Source organism: Globicephala melas, chromosome 2 (genome assembly GCF_963455315.2).
Source record: "Globicephala melas chromosome 2, mGloMel1.2, whole genome shotgun sequence".
Lineage (NCBI taxonomy): Eukaryota > Metazoa > Chordata > Mammalia > Artiodactyla > Delphinidae > Globicephala > Globicephala melas.
In genome coordinates this window covers 166,652,297-166,670,711 of record NC_083315.2, presented here as the reverse complement: position 1 = coordinate 166,670,711, position 18,415 = coordinate 166,652,297, and the positions used below count along the sequence as shown (strand labels likewise).

Below are 18,415 nucleotides of genomic sequence, written 5' to 3'. Positions count from 1 at the left end.
TTTTTCCCTCAAGACTGCTTTGGCTATTCGGGGTCTATTGTGCCTCCATACAAATTTTAAGATTTTTGGTTCTAGTTCCATAAAAAATGCTATTGGTAATTTGATAGTGATTGCACTGAATCTGTAGATTGCTTTGGGTAGTAGAGTCATTTTCACAATATTGATTCTTCCAATCCAAGAACATGGTATATCTCTCCATCTGTTGGTATCATCTTTAATTTCTTTCATCAGTGTCTTATAGCTTTCTGCATACAGGTCTTTTTGCTCCCTAGGTAGGTTTATTCCTAGGTTTTTTTGTTGTTGTTGCAATGGTAAATGGGAGTGTTCCCTTAATTTCTCTTTCAGATTTTTCATTATTAGTGTATAGGAATGCAAGAGATTTCTGTGCATTATTTTGTATCCTGCAACTTTACCGAATTCATTGATTAGCTCTAGTACTTTTCTGGTGGCATCTTTAGGGTTCTCTATGTATAGTATCATGTCATCTGCAAACCGTGACAGTTTTACTTCTTCTTTTCCAATTTGTATTCCTTTTATTTCTTTTTCTTCTCTGATTGCCATGGCTAGGACTTCAAAACTATGTTGAATAATAGTGGTGAGAGTGGACACCCTTGTCTTTTTCCTGATCATAGAGGAAATGCTTTCAGTTTTTCACCACTGAGAATGATGTTTGCTGTGGGTTTGTCACATATGGCCTTTATTATGGTGAGGTAGGTTCCCTCTATGCCCACTTTCTGGAGAGTTTTTATCATAAACGGGTGTTGAATTTTGTCAAAAGCTTTTTCTGCATCTATTGAGATGATCATATGGTTTTTATTCTTCAATTTGTTAATATGGTTTATCACATTGATTGATTTGCGTATATTGAAGAATCGTTGCATCCCTGGGATAAATCCCACTTGATCATGGTGTGTGATCCTTTTAATGTGTTGCTGGATTCTGTTTGCTAGTATTTTGTTGAGGATTTTTGCATCTATATTCATCAGTGATATTGGTCTGTAATTTTCTTTTTTTGAGTATCTTTGTGTGGTTTTGATATCAGGGTGATGGTGGCCTCATAGAGTGAGTTTGGGAGTGTTCCTTCCTCCGCAATTTTTTGCAAGAGTTTGAGAAGGATGGATGGGTGTTAGCTCTTCCATTCTATCTGTTTGATAGAATTCACCTGTGAACCCATCTGGTCCTGGACTTTTGTTTGTTGGAAGATTTTTAATCACAGTTTCAATTTCATTATTTGTGATTGGTCTGTTCATATTTTCTATTTCTTCCTGGTTCAGTCTTGGAAGGTTATACCTTTCTAAGAATTTGTCCATTTCTTCCAGGTTGTCCATTTTATTGGCATACAGTTGCTTGTAGTAGTCTCTCAGGATGCTTCATATTTCTGCAGTGTCTGTTGTAACTTTCCTTTTTCATTTCTAATTATATTGCTATGAGTCCTCTCCCTCGTTTTCTTGATGAGTCTGGCTAATGGTTTATCAATTTTATTTTTCTTCTCAAAGAACCCACTTTTAGTTTTATTGATCTTTGCTATTGTTTTCTTTGTTTCTATTTCATTTATTTCCACTCTGATCTTTATGATTTCTTTCCTTCTGCTAACTTTGGGTTCTCTTTGTTCTTCTTTCTCTAGTTCCTTTAGGTGTAAGGTTAGATTGTTTGAGATTTTTCATGTTTCCTGACGTAGGCTTGTATAGCTATAAACTTCCCTCTTAGAACTGCTTTTGCCACATCCCGTAGGTTTTGGATCACCATGTTTTCATTGTCATGTGTCTCTAGGTATTTTTTTATTTCCTCTTTGATTTCTTCAGTGATCTCTTGGTTATTTAGTAACATATTGTGTAGCCTCCATGTGTTTGTGTTTTTTACTTTTTTTTCCTGTAACTCATTTCTAATCTCATAGTGTTGTAGCCAGAAAAGATGCTTGATATGATTTCAATTTTCTTAAATTTACTGAGGCTTGATTTATGACCCAAGATGTGATCTATCCTGGAGAATGTTCCATGCGCACTTGAGAAGAAAGTGTAACCTGCTGTTGTTGGATGGAATGTCCTATAAATGTCAATTAAATCTATCTGATCTATTGTGTCATTTAAAGCTTCTGTTTCCTTATTTATTTTCATTTTGGATGATCTGTCCATTGGTGTAAGTGAGGTGTTAAAGTCCCCCACTATTATTGTGTTACTGTCGATTTCCTGTGTTATAGCTGTTAGCAGTTGCCTTATGTATTGAGGTGCTCCTATGTTGGGTGCATATATATTTATAATTGTTATATCTTCTTCTTGGATTGATCCCTTGATCATTATGTAGTGTCCTTCCTTGTCTCTTGTAACATTCTTTATTTTAAAGTCTATTTTATCTGATATGAGTATTGCTACTCCAGCTTTCTTTTGGTTTCCATTTGCATGGAATATCTTTTTCCATCCCCTCACTTTCAGTCTGTATGTGTCCCTAGGTCTGAAGTGGGTCTCTTGTAGACAGCATATATATGGGTCTTGTTTTTGTATCCATTCAGCAAGCCTGTGTCCTTTGGTTGGAGCATTTAATCCACTCACATTTAAGGTAATTATCGATATGTATGTTCCTATGACCATTTTCTTAATTGTTTTGGGTTTGTTTTTGTAGGTCCTTTTCTTCTCTTGTGTTTCCCACTTAGAGAAGTTCCTTTAGCATTTGTTGTAGAGCTGGTTTTGTGGTGCTGAATTCTCTTAGGTTTTGCTTGTCTGTAAAGCTTTTGATTTCTCTGTCGAATCTGAGTGAGATCCTTGCCAGGTAAAGTAATCTTGGCTGTAGGGTCTTCCCTTTCAACTCTTTAAGTCTATCATGCCACTCCCTTCTGGCTTGTAGAGTTTCTGCTGAGAAATCAGCTGTTAACCTTATAGGAGTTCCCTTGTATGTTATTTGTCATTTTTCCCTTGCTGCTTTCAATAATTTTTCTTTGTCTTTAATTTTTGTCAGTTTGATTACTATGTGTCTCCACATGTTTCTCCTTGGGTTTATCCTGTGTGGCACTCTCTGTGCTTCGTGGACTTGGGTGGCTATTTCCTTTCCCATGTTAGGGAAGTTTTCGACTATAATCTCTTCAGATATTTTCTCAGGTCCTTTCTCTCTCTCTTCTCCTTCTGGGACCCCTTTAATGCGAATGTAGCTGCGTTGAATGTTGTCCCAGAGGTCTCTTAGGCTGTCTTCATTTCTTTTCATTCTTTTTTCTTTATTCTGTTGCGCAGCAGTGAATTCCACCATTCTCTCTTCCAGGTCACTTATCCGTTCTTCTGCCTCAGTTATTCTGCTATTGCTTCCTTCTACTGTAGTTTTCATTTCAGTTATTGTATTGTTCATCTCTGTTTGTTTGTTCTTTAATTCTTCTAGGTCTCTGTTAAACATTTCTTGCATCTTCTCGATCTTTGCCTCCATTGTTTTTCCGAGGTCCTGGATCATCTTCACTATCATTATTCTGAATTCTTTTTCTGAAAGGTTGCCTATCTCCACTTCACTTAGTTGTTTTTCTGGGGTTTCATCTTGTTCCTTCATCTGGTACATAGCCCTCTGCCTTTGCATCTTGTCTATCTTTCTGTGAATGTGGTTTTTGTTCCACAGACTGCAGGATTGTAGTTCTTCTTGCTTCTGCTGTCTGCCCTCTGGTGGATGAGGCTATCTAAGAGGCTTGTGAAAGCTTCCTGATGCGAGGCACTGGTGGTGGGTACAGCTGACTGTTGCTCCTTTTGACAGAGCTCAGTAAAACTTTAATCCGTTTGACTGCTGATGGGTGGGGCTGGGTACCCTCCCTGTTGGTTGTTTGGCCTGAGGCAACCCAACACTGGAGTCTACCTGGGCTCTTTGGTGGGGTTAATGGCAGACTCTGGGAGGGCTCACGCCAAGAAGTACTTACCGGAACTTCTGCTGCCAGTGTCCTTGTCCCCATGGTGAGCCACAGCCACCGCCTGCCTCTGCAGGAGACCCTCCAACACTAGCAGGTAGGTCTGGTTCAGTCTCCCCTGGGGTCACTGCTCCTTCCCCTGGGTCCCGACGCACACACTATTTTGTGTGTGCGCTCCAAGAGTGGAGTCTCTGTTTCCCCCAGTCCTGTTCAAGTCCTGCAATCAAATCCCACTAGCCTTCACAGTCTGATTCTCTAGGAATTCCTCCTTCTGTTGCTGGACCCCCAGGTTGGGAAGCCTGATGTGGGGCTCACAACCTTCACTCCAGTGGGTGGACTTCTGTGGTATAAGTGTTCTCCAGTCTGTGAGTCACCCACCCAGCAGTTGTGGGATTTGATTTTACTGTGATTGCGCCCCTCCTACCCTCTCATTGTGGCTTCTCCTTTGTCTTTGGATGTGGGGTATCTTTTTCGGTGCATTCCAGTGTCTTCCTCTCAATGACTGTCCAGCAGCTAGTTGTGATTCTGGTGTTCTCGCAAGAGGGAGTGAGAGCACGTCCTTCTACTCCACCATCTTGGTTCCGATCTGTCCAAAGTTTTAAATGTACACTTTCCTTCTGGCTATTAGGAATTGTATGTTAAGAAGTCCAAGACTGGCCTTCAGAAGAAGCTGAATCAGGCACTCTCTGCCCCTCAATCAGAGTTTGGGACTAGAGCTGTGTCCCAACCACCTTCTGCTACTAACTGGTTGTTAGCAGTGACTGTGGGCAAGTTAAACTGCCTCTCTGGGCTTCTCTGTCCTCATCAGAAAAGTGAAGGGGTAAAATAGGCAGTTTTTAAATTGATGGAGGACCACTTAGCCTGGAAACTGTGTTCTTCTCTACAGAGAGAGATGGACTGTAAGAATTTCGTCTCGAGATTGCACCTCCCTATAAGCTTTTCCCATATAAGAAATCTGTTACATAATCTGCACTAGATACTTTTAACAAGTTAAGTCTACAAAGTGAAATTTCATAAATATCTTCAGTAAAAAATAATCTATATATATTTCAGTTCTAAAATGATCAGATTTAGCCAAGAATTTCCTATCAGTAATAATTCTGAAACCTTAGAGCCCCCCCAGTTCACCATATTATAAATAGACTTTCCAAAACTGCTCATCACTTAGTAATTCAATCATTCTGAAATAATCTCTTATTAAGCACTGAAGTAGCGTTCAGGAATATAAGAAATAAGTAAAACGCTATCTTTGCCTTCAGGAGTTCACAATAATAGTCAGTATGTCATTAGATAATAAGTTCTAGCAGCAAGACATGCGAAATCAACAATTAAACTCCAATTTGGCAAAACAAAACAAAGCAAAACAAAACCAAAAAAATGTGTGAAAGCATAAAAGAGATGTATCACTTTGGAGACTTAGCCCATGTCTCCAACGGACAAAAACAGAAGTCTGCTTTTCTGCAGAACTGGCAAATTCAGCATGCTTGGAACTTTGGATTTGTATGTTTGATCTTTCCTGAATGAATACTGCAGTTGAATCAGTCAATAGCAATCAAATTCCTTGCATTGGTTTGGCTATAATTTTTCTGGCTGTATTGCAGACTTGCCATAAATACACAAAAAGCTCCACAGAGACTGAACTTTCAAGCAAACTTTCATGTCGATCGGATGAATGATCTGTAAATTATATTGAATCCAATATCTCACAATCTACCCTAGCAACTTTCCCACTTGTTTATTGTCAACCTGTGCATTTCCAACAGTTTAGGGTCTGGCACGGTAGGTTTCAACACCTGGCTATTCATTAGAATCAACTAGGGAGCTTTTTAAAAAGGTCCCAAGATTCTGGGGTGGAATCTGGGCAATGGCATTTTTTAAAAGCCTTCCCAGGTAAATCCAATGTGCAGTCACTGTCCTAGAGTATAGAGTCCCTATGCTAAGTTTAATTATTCACTATTTACTATTTACTTCTTTAAAAAGAACAGAAGAAATTCCTCATCAGCGCAATGTTGGAATGAAACATAAGAAAGCAGAGAAGAGTTAACTTCTTTTCTTACTAAGAACCATATCCCAAATTGACTGAGTAGCCGCTGGTCGTGTTTATCATCATCTTTGTTGTCAAAGTCAGCGTTATCCAGGGAATGGTGGGAGGAGGAGAGGCCCAGCTGCCGCCGGCGATTGAGCTCATGTTCCCGCTGCTCAGCATGGAACTCGGCTTCTTTCAACAAGCTGCCAAAGGGGAGAGATTTCAAGTGAGACTGCCAAAAAACACATTCGAGATTATGACCTATTCAGAGCAATTACTTCATGAGTACTCAAGCATTACTCATTGCTCTCCTTTAAATTGGAAGGAGCCTAATTTCCTTACTATTTTCTACTCCATCCCCATTTCAAAGATGAACAGACTGAGGCACAAAGAGGCTACTTCCTCCAATCAATTAGAATCAAGCAGAACTGATGCCTTCTGGCTTCTAGTTCACCAACCATCCCACTATATGTCAATGCTTCTCCTATATCTAATATGAAGCTGTGTGGACATCAAATGCATAATACAAGGAAAGACTGAGGAACTGGTACCCAGATGGAAAACTATTTAATATCTAGTATTCAAAGACCTGACAGTGAGCAACGAAGATTCCTTTTTCACTTGCTAAGCAAATGACAATTTAAAAACATAATACCCAATGTTGGCAAGGGTTTAGCAAAAACTATCAGTTTCATACGGTGATGTATGAAATTCACATACACTCTCTGAAAATCAGTTGGGTAATGTATCAAGCACCATTAAAATATTCAGATCCTTTGACCCAGTCAACCACATCTGGTCATCTACCCTAAGAAAAAAAATATACAAACAGCACTATACACAAAAATAGTTATCAGAGTTATTTTTAACAGTAAAAAAAAAAAAAAAAGGAAGAAATTGAAATATCTACTGGTGGAGGAAAGTAATCTAGATAAATATTATGTAGGCACTAAAAAGGATAAATGTGGAAACTACACAACATGGAAAAGAGCTAATGGTATAAGGTTACATCAAAAAGAATGTGGATACACTGTGATTACAGTTATATAAATAAAATATGCATTTGAATAAACCTAGAAGAACATGTGCAAAAGTGATGATGATGACAGCTGTATGGTTGATTTTTTTTTCTATTTCCAAACTTTCTGTAATGTTTTATTTAGCAAACATTTATTGCACTTCTACATGTATCAGCCACTGGGATAAGAGAAACAGAAGACTTAGTCTCTAGCTTTAAAATTTGCATTCTGGGGCTTCCCTGGTGGCGCAGTGGTTGAGAATCTGCCTGCTAATGCAGGGGACACGGGTTCGAGCCCTGGTCCGGGAGGATCCCACATGCCGTGGAGCAACTAGGCCCGTGAGCCACAAGTACTGAGCCTGCGCATCTGGAGCCTGTGCTCCGCAACAAGAGAGGCCGCGATAGTGAGAGGCCCGCGCACCACAATGAAGAGTGGCCCCCACTTGCCACAACTAGAGAAAGCCCTCGCACGGAAACGAAGACCCAACACAGCAAAAATAAATTAATTAATAAACTCCTACCCCCAACATCTAAAAAAAACTTGCATTCTAATATTTTTTCTTAATTTTTAAAAATCTTGCCTCAGTGAATATTATACAAAAAGAGAACAAATCTAGAGGTTATCACTTCTAAAGCTTCTTTTTTTGTGTGTGACAGAAGGAGAAAAAGCCAGAAGCCTGCAGCATCAGGCCCCTGCCTTACTCCACAGTCTTCTGGTTTACTCCAGGACCGAATTATCTAAAGCTCTCCCATCCTTCACTGCTATCAGTCAGGTCTGGGACAGCCTTATTCCCACCTCTCACTCTGACTGGCGCCTCCACTTCATTCCCCTAAGACCCCCTACTCTGTGTCGTCATTGTGCTCACCACACTGGATTGCAATTTCGTTCTTCTGTTTTTATAGTCCCTACATGGGTAACTTGAAAGCAGAGGTTACATTTTACTCTCTTCTGTCTTCCAAGTGTCTGATACATGCCTGGCACATAACTGGCATTAGATAAAAATATTTGTTGAATGAATGAATTAAAACATCGTCACTGCAACATTGTGGAAGTTGAGCTGCCCGGCTGAGGGCACTTGAAGTTGAATTAAATTTGCACATCTCGGACTTCCCTGGTGGCGCACTAGTTAAGAATCCGCCTGCCAATGCAGGGGATGTGGGTTCGAGCCCTGGTCCGGGAAAATTCCACATGCCACAGAGCCACTGAGCCCGTGTGCCACAACTACTGAGCCTGCGCTCTAGAGCCTGCGTGCCACAACTACTGAAGCCCACGTGCCTAGAGCCCGTGCTCCACAACAAGAGAAGCCACCGCAGTGAGAAGCCCGCACACCGCAACGAAGAGTAGCCCCTGCTCGCCGCAACTAGAGAAAGCCCGCGTGCAGTAGCAAAGACCAATGCAGCCAAAAATAAATAATAAGTAAATAATTTTAAAAATAAAAATAAATAAATAAATTTGCACATCTCAATGTGAACAGGGTGGCTCAAAGCAAAGGCAGTGTTTTCAGGGTAAGTTTCTAATGAAGCTGTTACCTAATCACCGCCTCCACGGCGCAGACAAGTTCCTCGGCACCACATTCTCGAGTGTTGATGGGTGGAGGGGAGGTCTGATAGAGGTGGGTCTCCGAGGCAGCTCCCAGTTCGTTACTGTGATGATTTGAGTGGCATCTTTTGCAGTACCGAACAGGCCTGTTTCCGTGACGACCACAACACCCTGCTGAAAAGCAGGTGACAACAGCTCTTCTAACGTGGGAACTGCAGTTCTAGAAGAAAAAGAGTGAAATCAATTAAAAGTCACCACTGAGGTAAATTTGGCTACTAATTGGAACAAATGGAAACTTAAAGGGCCACTGGAAGTGGCAGCGCATTTCTGAAGTGCCACTAGTTTCCAAAATGCAGGTCATCTCTAACCAGTGAGATTTCAGCTATAGTTAAAAATAAAGGTGAGAAGTGGTTTCTATTAGTGTGAGTGGTAGAAACGTTCTAAATATGAGTGAAACTGTAGAAAAGTCCTCTGTAAAGTGACCTCAGCCATGAGGCATGGGGGTCTTCCTGGATTATTTCAAGTTAGCATTTCAAGAGTTTTCAGCAGAAATATGAAAAAAAATTAAAACTGTGGTACAGAGACAGTGCATCACAGCACATGAGAGTCGGAAACAAACAATTTTAACCCCTAAAATAAACTTTCAAAATTATTTTATCCACCACCTAAAGGGCCGATTTCCACTGCAGCTCATCTGTCCTTGGTGCGTTCAAGGACAGGCAGGGAGCTGTGCTGCACCGAGCTGATGACCCCAAAGCTGGCCTGTCCATCCCCACGGGCACTCTTTCTATCAAGACCTAAAGAATATGTCAGTGGACACCACAGGAACATCAAAACACAGCAAGAAGCATTCACAGACTCAGCGGCTGACATCAACTAGAGGAAAGGAGTCAACAGATGAAGTGAGAAAAGTGGTGCAGTATAAGAGAGATTCTGAAGCTCAGGGGGGGTTATTATCAGAGCTGCCCTGACAAGAAGCAGGGGAGAAAGGCAGCGCCCACATAATGCAATTTGAGGAGCAATCAGGAAATATCCCTGACCTCTGCACAAAACTGTGCCCAAGCCTTTTAGAGATGTCACCACCACATAATCAATGTCTTGTGTCAAGAGAGCATTTCAGTCTTTCAATAGAGCTTATTAAGATGGAACACACTGAAAAAGAATGACTATATGTATATGTATAACTGAATCACTTTGCTGTACATCTGAAACTAACACAACATTGTAAATCAACTATAATCCAATAAAATTTTTTAAAAGATGGAATATAATAGGGGAAATAATATCCTAAGCCATTATGAACTCAGGGCTTGAGGAAGACTGAAAACCTTCCATGACAGACATCTTGCGAAGTGCAGAGACAGAAGAAGGAAAAAGGCAAGTACAAAACCTATATCCAAACATTGACAATGTATTGAATTGCCTATCGGAACAACCATTTCAAAGTAAGGCTTGTTCCACTTCGATTTTAGCACAAGGCTTTGGATACGAGTGCTAGGAAATCTCATTTTCTGAACAGGACCCAGGTCAATAAATCATAAAAGCAAGTTTAAATTTTTTATGATCTTTTTTCCCTTTCATTAACAAGTTTTTAAAAATTATTTGTTCAAATACAGTGTGCTGCCTCTGCATCTGAAGCCCAGGTCTTCTTCAGCATCCAAGTCAGCCCCGACTTCTCCAAGTGAGGTGTCTTTCCTGCTTCGTGCCTTTTCTTTCTCTTTCACTTACTAAATTTCATTCTGGAAGCACATGAATCCTTACTGGTTTGGGGCTTCTCCAAACCAAACCAAACCAAACCCAACCACATCACTAGCAGGGTGGGTTATATCGGAGTACATTGTTAGTGTTTATTTCTTCCTTCCAGTTATAGTTAGTCTTTGTTCCTCTGGGATTCCCACTGTTACATAAACAATAGGATGTGGATATGGGTTTAGTGGGTAGTTATTAGCTATAATAAAGTCCCAACGTTTAAGGCCTACAATTTCCAATCCTATTTTCTGGTCACAAATTATTTACATTCTTCCCACATGCAAATTCCTGGCTGGAGGTCCAAGGTCTTCTTGTCTAAATTAAGTCCAGCTGTGGGTGAGGCTCTTTTGGTTTAGTTCCTCAGATATGCTTTCATGAGCCTTGAATCTGGATGGGCTGTGGCTGCTTCAACCAACAGAGCACGGCAGAAGTGATACTCACAGGACTCCCAAGGCAAATTCTAAAAGGACATGCAGCTTCCAACTTGCTGTCTTAGAATATTCTCTCTTCAGAAGCTTCCTCATCAGGATACTCTTAGAACTGTGCCATGGTCAAGGCACATGGAGAGGCAATGTGTAAGTCTCTACTCTAAGCCCAGCCTTCAAGTCACCCCAACCCAGAGCCCAAACATACGATCTAGATGTCTCTAGGTAATTCCAGCCCCTAACTAGTCAAGTTAGTCTTCCCAGATGAGGCCCCAAACATCATCAAGCAGAGATAGGCTGTGGACTGTGTCCTGTCCAAATCCCTGACCCTCAGAATCTGTAAGCATAATTAAATAGTTGTTGTTTCATGCTGCTACATTTTGAGTGATTTCTTAGGTAGTATCTGGACATACTGTGTATGTTAGTATCTGGAATATCAACTAAAAGTCAACCTGCCTTATCCCCATGTGCCATCAATTCTAAATAATATCAGCAATAAAATACTTTGCCCCTAAATAACCTTTGGTTGGTCAAAGTTCTAAACAGTTGCTGTGGTTCCTACTAAGTTTTAATAATATATTTCCAAGCCACAATCAGTCCTAAACCCTGTGGACTCAGCTACATGCATTCATTTCAAAAGTAAATTAGAGAGATTTCCCTTAGGTTCAGATTCAGCTGGGCATGTTTTCAAAGGTTCGCTCTAGCCACTCTGTTTCATTGCTTTGAATTTTAAATATAAATAAATAATTCCAAGTGGTCTCACAGAACAGCAGAATTGAAATAAAGCATCTGTCTCTCGATGCTTATTTGATACAGTTTTTTAATTTATTTTTTTACTGAAGTATAGCTGATTTACAATGTTGTATTTGATACAATCTTGATGTTTATCTCAAACCTACTATTCAAATGTAGGAATATGTAGTACTGAATATATAGTATTGAAAGACACAAACTTTGCCCAAAGCAAGCTCAAACAATTCTGATCTATTAGGAACTTAAGGAAAGTTCTCCAAATTAACTTTCATATAAAACACAACATTTATTAAAGGATAAGTAATAAAAATGTGCTAATTTTAACTTTATTACTGAAAATAATTTTGTCATATAAAGGAGGGGAGTATTAAAAAATGATCCACCCTGGGTGTCAAGTATGTTACATATACCACCAGAGCCAGGAAATGCCAATTTAGAAATAAAACTGTTTCTCATCCTAGTCTCTCCAGCTTGTAAAAGATTCTCAAAGTAGGAAATAGCCTCGGAATAAAAATGAAATCAAAAGTATGCTGAATGACTATATGATCCCTTGTTAAAACTTCAGAAAGCTATATAAGGCGATGCCCAGTTGAGCCTTCCAGCTAGAACAGGGCTTCTAATAATTATTGTTAAGGGCTGAAATGCCCGAAGTATAGAAGGCATTTCTATACTCAAAAAGAATTATAGATGTGCCTTTGACAGCACTGAACCCCAATTAGATTCATTGAAAATCCACAAAGTTTTAAAGAGAGGCATACTAGCAAAAGTACCACCAGCAGACCAAATGGGACAGACACAGTTCAACACGAAAAGAGGACTATGGAACCCCAACTTCTACATACAGGAAGCAGACTGAGAGGGTTACTCAGCTGCAACATGGGCCATTTCTTATTATAAAGGAAAGATGTCTTAAAGAGTGGAGCAAAGATCCCAGGAAAGAAATGACTTAGGAAACTATTCCCAGGAAGCAAAATCAGATCCTAATCAAGGCATATTTGCTATTCCTTAAAGACAGAGGAACTGTTGACATGTTCCTGGCTAGAGCTGCTATTGACTAGTAACAGCTACCTGCTTCCCCTTCCTCTTTCTGAACAGAGGTCTATTGCTGTTATCCAATCCCTGTCTCGCATTTTGTGTTGGGTATGTAACTTGCCTTTTTAGTTCACAGGTCTCTGGTTCAAGAAAATTCATACCCGAGGGGTTTCATCAGTGACCAGACCAGATGCAGATCATAAGACAATGGACTTTAAGCCTGAAGCCATAAATGGGTAAGACTTTTGGAGGTCTTATAAGGTGCTGAGAGTATTTGGTACATGGAAAGAATGTAAGTAATGATGCCCAGAGGGTAGGTTGTGGTACATTAAATATGACCACAAAATTCTTGCTGCTCCTTCTATAAAGAGGAGGAGTCTATTTCCCCACTCCTTGAAACTGAGCTGTCCTTTGGACTTGCTTTGGCCAATGGAATGCAGCAGAAGCGATGCTGTGTTAGAATAAAAGGTATATGATACAAACTATGATTTAGAAATTAGTAATGAGTGTTCTTCTTTCTATAGTATAATGCTTGGAAACACAGCATCGTAAATGTGATAAAACATAACATTTAACATTGTAAAAAAAAAAAAAAAAAAAAAGAAGTGATGCTGTGTGACTACTGAGCTTCAGGTTCAAAAGGCCTTGCAACCTCCTCTCTCGTTTTCTCAGAACACTGATATCTTGTGAACAAATCCAGCCTAGCCTCCTGGAAGATGAGACACCTAATGGAAAGAGGGAGGGCCAGACACCCCTGTCATCCCAACCATTCCAGCCATCCCAGCTGAGGCCCCAGACATGGGAGTAAAGTCATCTGGGACCAACCAGTTGCCAGCAAACCCACTAACTGATTGCAATTATCAATACATGAGTGAGCCTAGAGGAGTTTATCAAGAGAACTACCCAGGCGAGCATAGGCAAAACTGCCGATCCACAGCATCGTGATCAAACAAATGTTTGTTGTTATAAGCCAGTACATTTTAGGATGGTTTATTAGGTGGCAATAGATAACTGAAACAGCCCTCTAAAGGTATCCACTCATAAACAGCTCCCCAAAAGCATAAATGACTTGTACATAGTCTCATAGCTAGGTGGGAATAGAGCCGACCAGAACCCAAGTATCACAACCAACTAGTGCAAAGTTCTTTGTATCACACCATACTACCTTCTCTTGTACTTTTCAGCAACTGGAGCAAGAAAAGAAGATGGAAATGGCTTAGGGAAACTGTCATGAACAGTGGCTATTCAAAAGTGGAATCGTTAACTAGAGATATCATTCAACTTACATATAAATTAATATTTTCCATATATACTTGGTCTGGGTATGTTTCTGACACACATATATTGGACTATTTGCATTCCACTTCCAAACAATAAAGACTTTTAGCAAACATGATCATCCTTTACCAAAGTTAAGTTGCATGTATTGCATTGTCACTCAAACCTTTTTGTATTTAGACTTCTATCCCAGAGTTACACATATGCTTTTATTTCAGATTACTTTTCAGAAACACTGTGCATAGATGGGTAAGCAAAAGCAGAAATGTAAACAGAGACCATCCAGACACAGCAATCTTGCATGCTGAATTATTTCCTTTCCCCCTTCACAAATACAGTGACATGTACACACTGGGAAACCATGGTGCAGAAATGAGGCAGATGTCAATGAATGAATTTACATACAGACACAGCAAATCATGCCCCACCACACAGATGGTTTGCTCTTACCTTCTTCTGACATATAGCAGATATTTCAGCTGTAAGGGGAAGGTACACAAAATATCAACAAAGAAAGAGAGCCCGTTTTAAATAAGGGCAGCCACCAAGGTGAGCAAAAAACAAGCTTAGTAACACAACCTCCAGATTTGGCCAAAACAGCTTCTCCCTCCTCTCATAAACTGTCATCTAGTTATGTTTAATGAGGTTAAAAATACCTGTGGTATGTTTAATGAGGCTGCAAATATTTTCACCTCTCCTTAGAAATAATTCAATCTTCTCACACATGACTTAGAATTCAGATCAAATAACTTTAACCTCACCCCCTCATTTGACAGAGAACAAAATTGAGGGTTACATGGCTTCTTCAGCGTCACACAGGCCATCAATGGTACAGGCCAATCTGGAGCAAATGTCACTGGACTCCCTGTCTACTGTTCTTCCATTATGCTGTGACACTGAGTTGATGTGATATGCTTAGAGTTTCACCATGGAGATGATTTGCTATATCAGAACTATAGAAAAAAACTTAATAACTTGGATGAATTAGACTCAAACTATCAACTTACATCAGTCCTTAACTAGTGCAAAACCAGCTGCAGGCTTATTTAAGAGAAAGCAATTTCAAACCCATGGATTGGCCAGCTGGAGTAAAGCTGTCAAATTACTTTAGTACTTCAGGATTGATTTTAATAAATGGATAAAAGCTCTTTTTAGTGGGCATACCAATTATTTCCATGAAAACTGATGCTTGGGTGTAATTGAAAATAATTTTTCCAAGAATCTGTTAACATTTCCCATGAAATAGTAAGTGCTCAAAAAATAGACTTAAATGCCGATGTCACAATTTATTAAAAAGATCAAAGATAAATGTCTCCCAAACTCTGTCTGGAAATTATGAATTAGCGGATGTCAAATCAATGAAATTAACAACTCAGTTGTTAAAACTGATTTTGTATAATTAATGGTTATTTAACAGTTTGATATCTTGGAGTTTATCTTAACCTGAGGTTAATGGGTCACATCTCTGGATAAATAATGAAAAGTTATTATCGGTTTTCTTCCACAGATGAATATCATCTGCAGATCATGGCCAGAATTCAGCAACGTATCTGAAATTTAAAATATAGTTTAGAACCTGACTATGGGTTTTACCTCGGAGCACTGGAAGTTCACTAATTTAAGGGGAAAAAAAGGTTACCTTTACCCATGTAAGCCCAAATCTTTTTACAGATATTCTTATATAAAATTTTTAAATGTCTCTTTAAAGGATATAGAGGCTGACATTATTGACCCATTTTACAGATGCAGAGCACTCACTAAACAATTTATTTCTTCAGGTTGAGATAACCTAATATTAAGAGTTAGACTACAAAGAAGGAGTGTAATTATCATCAGGCAAAGACCTTAAATTTTGAAAAAAAGTGTTTACCGAATTTAGTTAACATGAGGTTTTTCCATTTCTTTTTAAGTGAGGCCTTTCATAAAAATTCTTTTATTATCTACCTCTGAAGTTATAGATCAAGTTCTTCCTGGGTGCCTGATCTGTGCTCAGTATGCCCCCAGCTTTTTCCACTTTTCATCTTTCCTCTGCTAAGTATTTTTCCTGGTCATTTCATCCTGCAATTAGGTGGCTGGAATACCTGCCTCCCCATGTGTAGGGAAACACCCTGTCTGCAACCTGCCAACTTATCAGGCACAGCTTTCAGAACTCTAGCAAACTGCAAGCATTACAATCTCGTCTTTTGACTGAGATGGGTCAGATATATTTATCCCCATTTTACTGAAGGGGAAACTGACTCTCAGAGCGATTAAATAATTTTCCCTAAAAACACAGAGCTGGTAACCGTGGCAAGAGAAAGACCCATTATTTATGCTCTTCTCACTGATGTTCCTTATTTCCTTTCTGACTTGCACAGCAAACTTGCAGGCAACACCTGTTATATACACAGAAAACCCCTTAAGGCAGAATCCAGCTTTGGTCATACAGAATCCTAATTCCAACACCTACCTCTAATTGTGGTGGAGATGATACCTCTTCCCTCATTATTAAATGTGTGGGTATATTACAAGCAAGACATTGATATCATGCTTCTTATCAGTGAATATGCACAGAAAGTAATACTTTGGTTGCTGTCTTTGTAAAATAAAACAGTACAAAAGGAGAAAAATCAACGGTGCCATTAGTCATGATTACTCATTATTCATCCCTTCTGAAGTAAGCCATACCTTGTGGCAGAAGAACGTCAATCAACCATTCACTGTGTTCCCTATAAAGAAAAACAGAATTCATTTTTGAACTTTGTTGCAATGTTACCCTTCCACATGAATGCTTATAAGCTGCACGCTATTGCTAAAAGGCTTTTAATATAAAGGATGTGTAATTAAGAGCACTATCATAATAAACTTTTTAAATGTCTAATGCATTCCATCTAAATTATAAATTATAGGCATTTCATCATATTCAGTTATCTTTAAATGATACTTTCCAGATGCTAATTAAGTCAACCAAAATACAGCATGATTTGTACAAAGCTGAGTGTGATTCTGTGAAACGAACAAGCATAGAAAACCCATATGAATTTTATGTCATGTTTGAAAACCACAGCTTTCTTTTCTTTTTCTCTGCGGCCATTTTCACAGGGTCAATTGAAGAGTGGAGCTGCTTTATTAAGTGGAATTGCTTTCTCTTGTCACATGGAGAGAAATACTGCAATTTTTCAGAGCTGAAATCTTTTCAAATGAAAGTTTGATATATATTAAATATCTGACAAACTAACCTTTAAAAAACAGAGAGGCTAGTGGAAAATGAAGGTAACAACCAATTTAAGTCGAAGTGATTATTCTTCTCTTCTCATTGTAGCCCTATTTCCTTTTCTTATACTTACCCTGCAATCCTCTGGCTGCATTCTTCACAGAGATACAATGGGGGTGGTTTATCACCCAAAGCTACAGACAGGGAGGGGTCTATACACATCTGAAACACATGAAAAGACAGAATGAACTCTCCTGTTTATCACGTTCCCTATATCAAGCGCACAAACGTTTCGATAATAGATTTTCGAAAGCAAAGCAGAATAAATATTTTCAGTAAAACCCATTCAACCTATAACTGTTTTCCCACATTGGAGGTTTAAATGTGGCTGCTGTGGTTTTTCACTTCTCCTGTTATTTGCAATTCAAGTCACAAATAGTGTCAAGAAATCCACCCTCTGGACTTCCCTGGTGGCGCAGTGGTTAAGAATCTACCTGCCAATGCAGAGGACACGAGTTCAAGCCCTGGTCTGGGAGGATCCCACATGCCGCGGAGCAACTAAGCCCGTGCACCACAACTACTGAGCCTGCACTCTAAAGCCCGTGAGCTGCAGATACTGAGCCACAACTACTGAAGCCTGTGCACCTAGAGCCGTTGCTCCACAACAAGAGAAGCCACCGCAATGAGAAGCCTGCGCACCGCAACGAATAGTAGCCCCCACTCGCCACAACTAGAGAAAGCCCGCGCACAGCAACGAAGACCCAACGCAGCCAAAAATTAATTAATTAATTTTTTTAAAAAAAGAAATCCACCCTCATTCTATAAAGATAAAAAATCATCTTGTGGGTTTCCCTGGTGGCTCAATGGTTAAGAATCCACCTGCCAGTGCAGGGGACACAGGTTCGTGCCCTGGACCGGGAAGATCCCACATGCTGCGGAGCAACTAAGCCCGTGCTCCACAACTACTGAGCCTGCACTGTAGAGCCCACGAACCACAACTACTGAGCCCATGTGCCACAACTACTGAAGCCTGTGCGCCTAGAGCCCATGCTCCGCAACGAGAAGCCACGACAATGAGAAGCCCGCGCACCGCAACGAAGAGTAGCCCCGGCTCACCGCAACTAGAGAAAGCCCATGTGCAGCAACGAAGACCCAAAACAAAAAACAACAACAACAAAAAATCATCCTGTTCTGTGGCTGTTCACATTGCTTCTGTATTACTCATATAGTAACTCCTTCTTTAATTCAGTAAACACAGTAATCTCTCTTTGGGAAAAGGAAAATGTATTATTAAGATTTAAAAATCATAACTGTTACCGAAATGCTGGCAGTAGAGAATTTTGCTTCTCAAGATAGACCTCATTCAGAAAACTTAGCATTAAATCTAACATTGAGTGATTCACTTTTCTTACTCTGGAATAAGTTCTATATATCCAACTTTCAACTTCAGGTAGTTTTTTTTCTTCCACATATGAACTGTAGTTTGTTTAACCCTGTAGTGCTCTGTTCAATTTTGAGTTATTTATGCCTATT

General features: G+C 39.7%; 1 protein-coding gene across 13 annotated transcripts in view; it reads right to left on the bottom strand.

Annotated features, from left to right (window-relative positions):
• Nucleotides 1–18,415, bottom strand: part of UNC79 (unc-79 homolog, NALCN channel complex subunit) — a 249,666-nt gene that overhangs the window by 135,001 nt on the left and 96,250 nt on the right. For all 13 annotated transcript variants that reach the window (XM_030883497.2, XM_060295215.1, XM_060295222.1 and 10 more), the window contains 5 exons: nt 17,016–17,104; nt 16,357–16,397; nt 14,140–14,168; nt 8,443–8,672; nt 5,926–6,097 (listed from right to left, as the gene is read on the bottom strand). In XM_030883497.2, the coding sequence (XP_030739357.2) occupies nt 5,926–6,097; nt 8,443–8,672; nt 14,140–14,168; nt 16,357–16,397; nt 17,016–17,104 (561 nt within the window). The remainder of the gene's footprint in view (nt 1–5,925; nt 6,098–8,442; nt 8,673–14,139; nt 14,169–16,356; nt 16,398–17,015; nt 17,105–18,415) is intronic.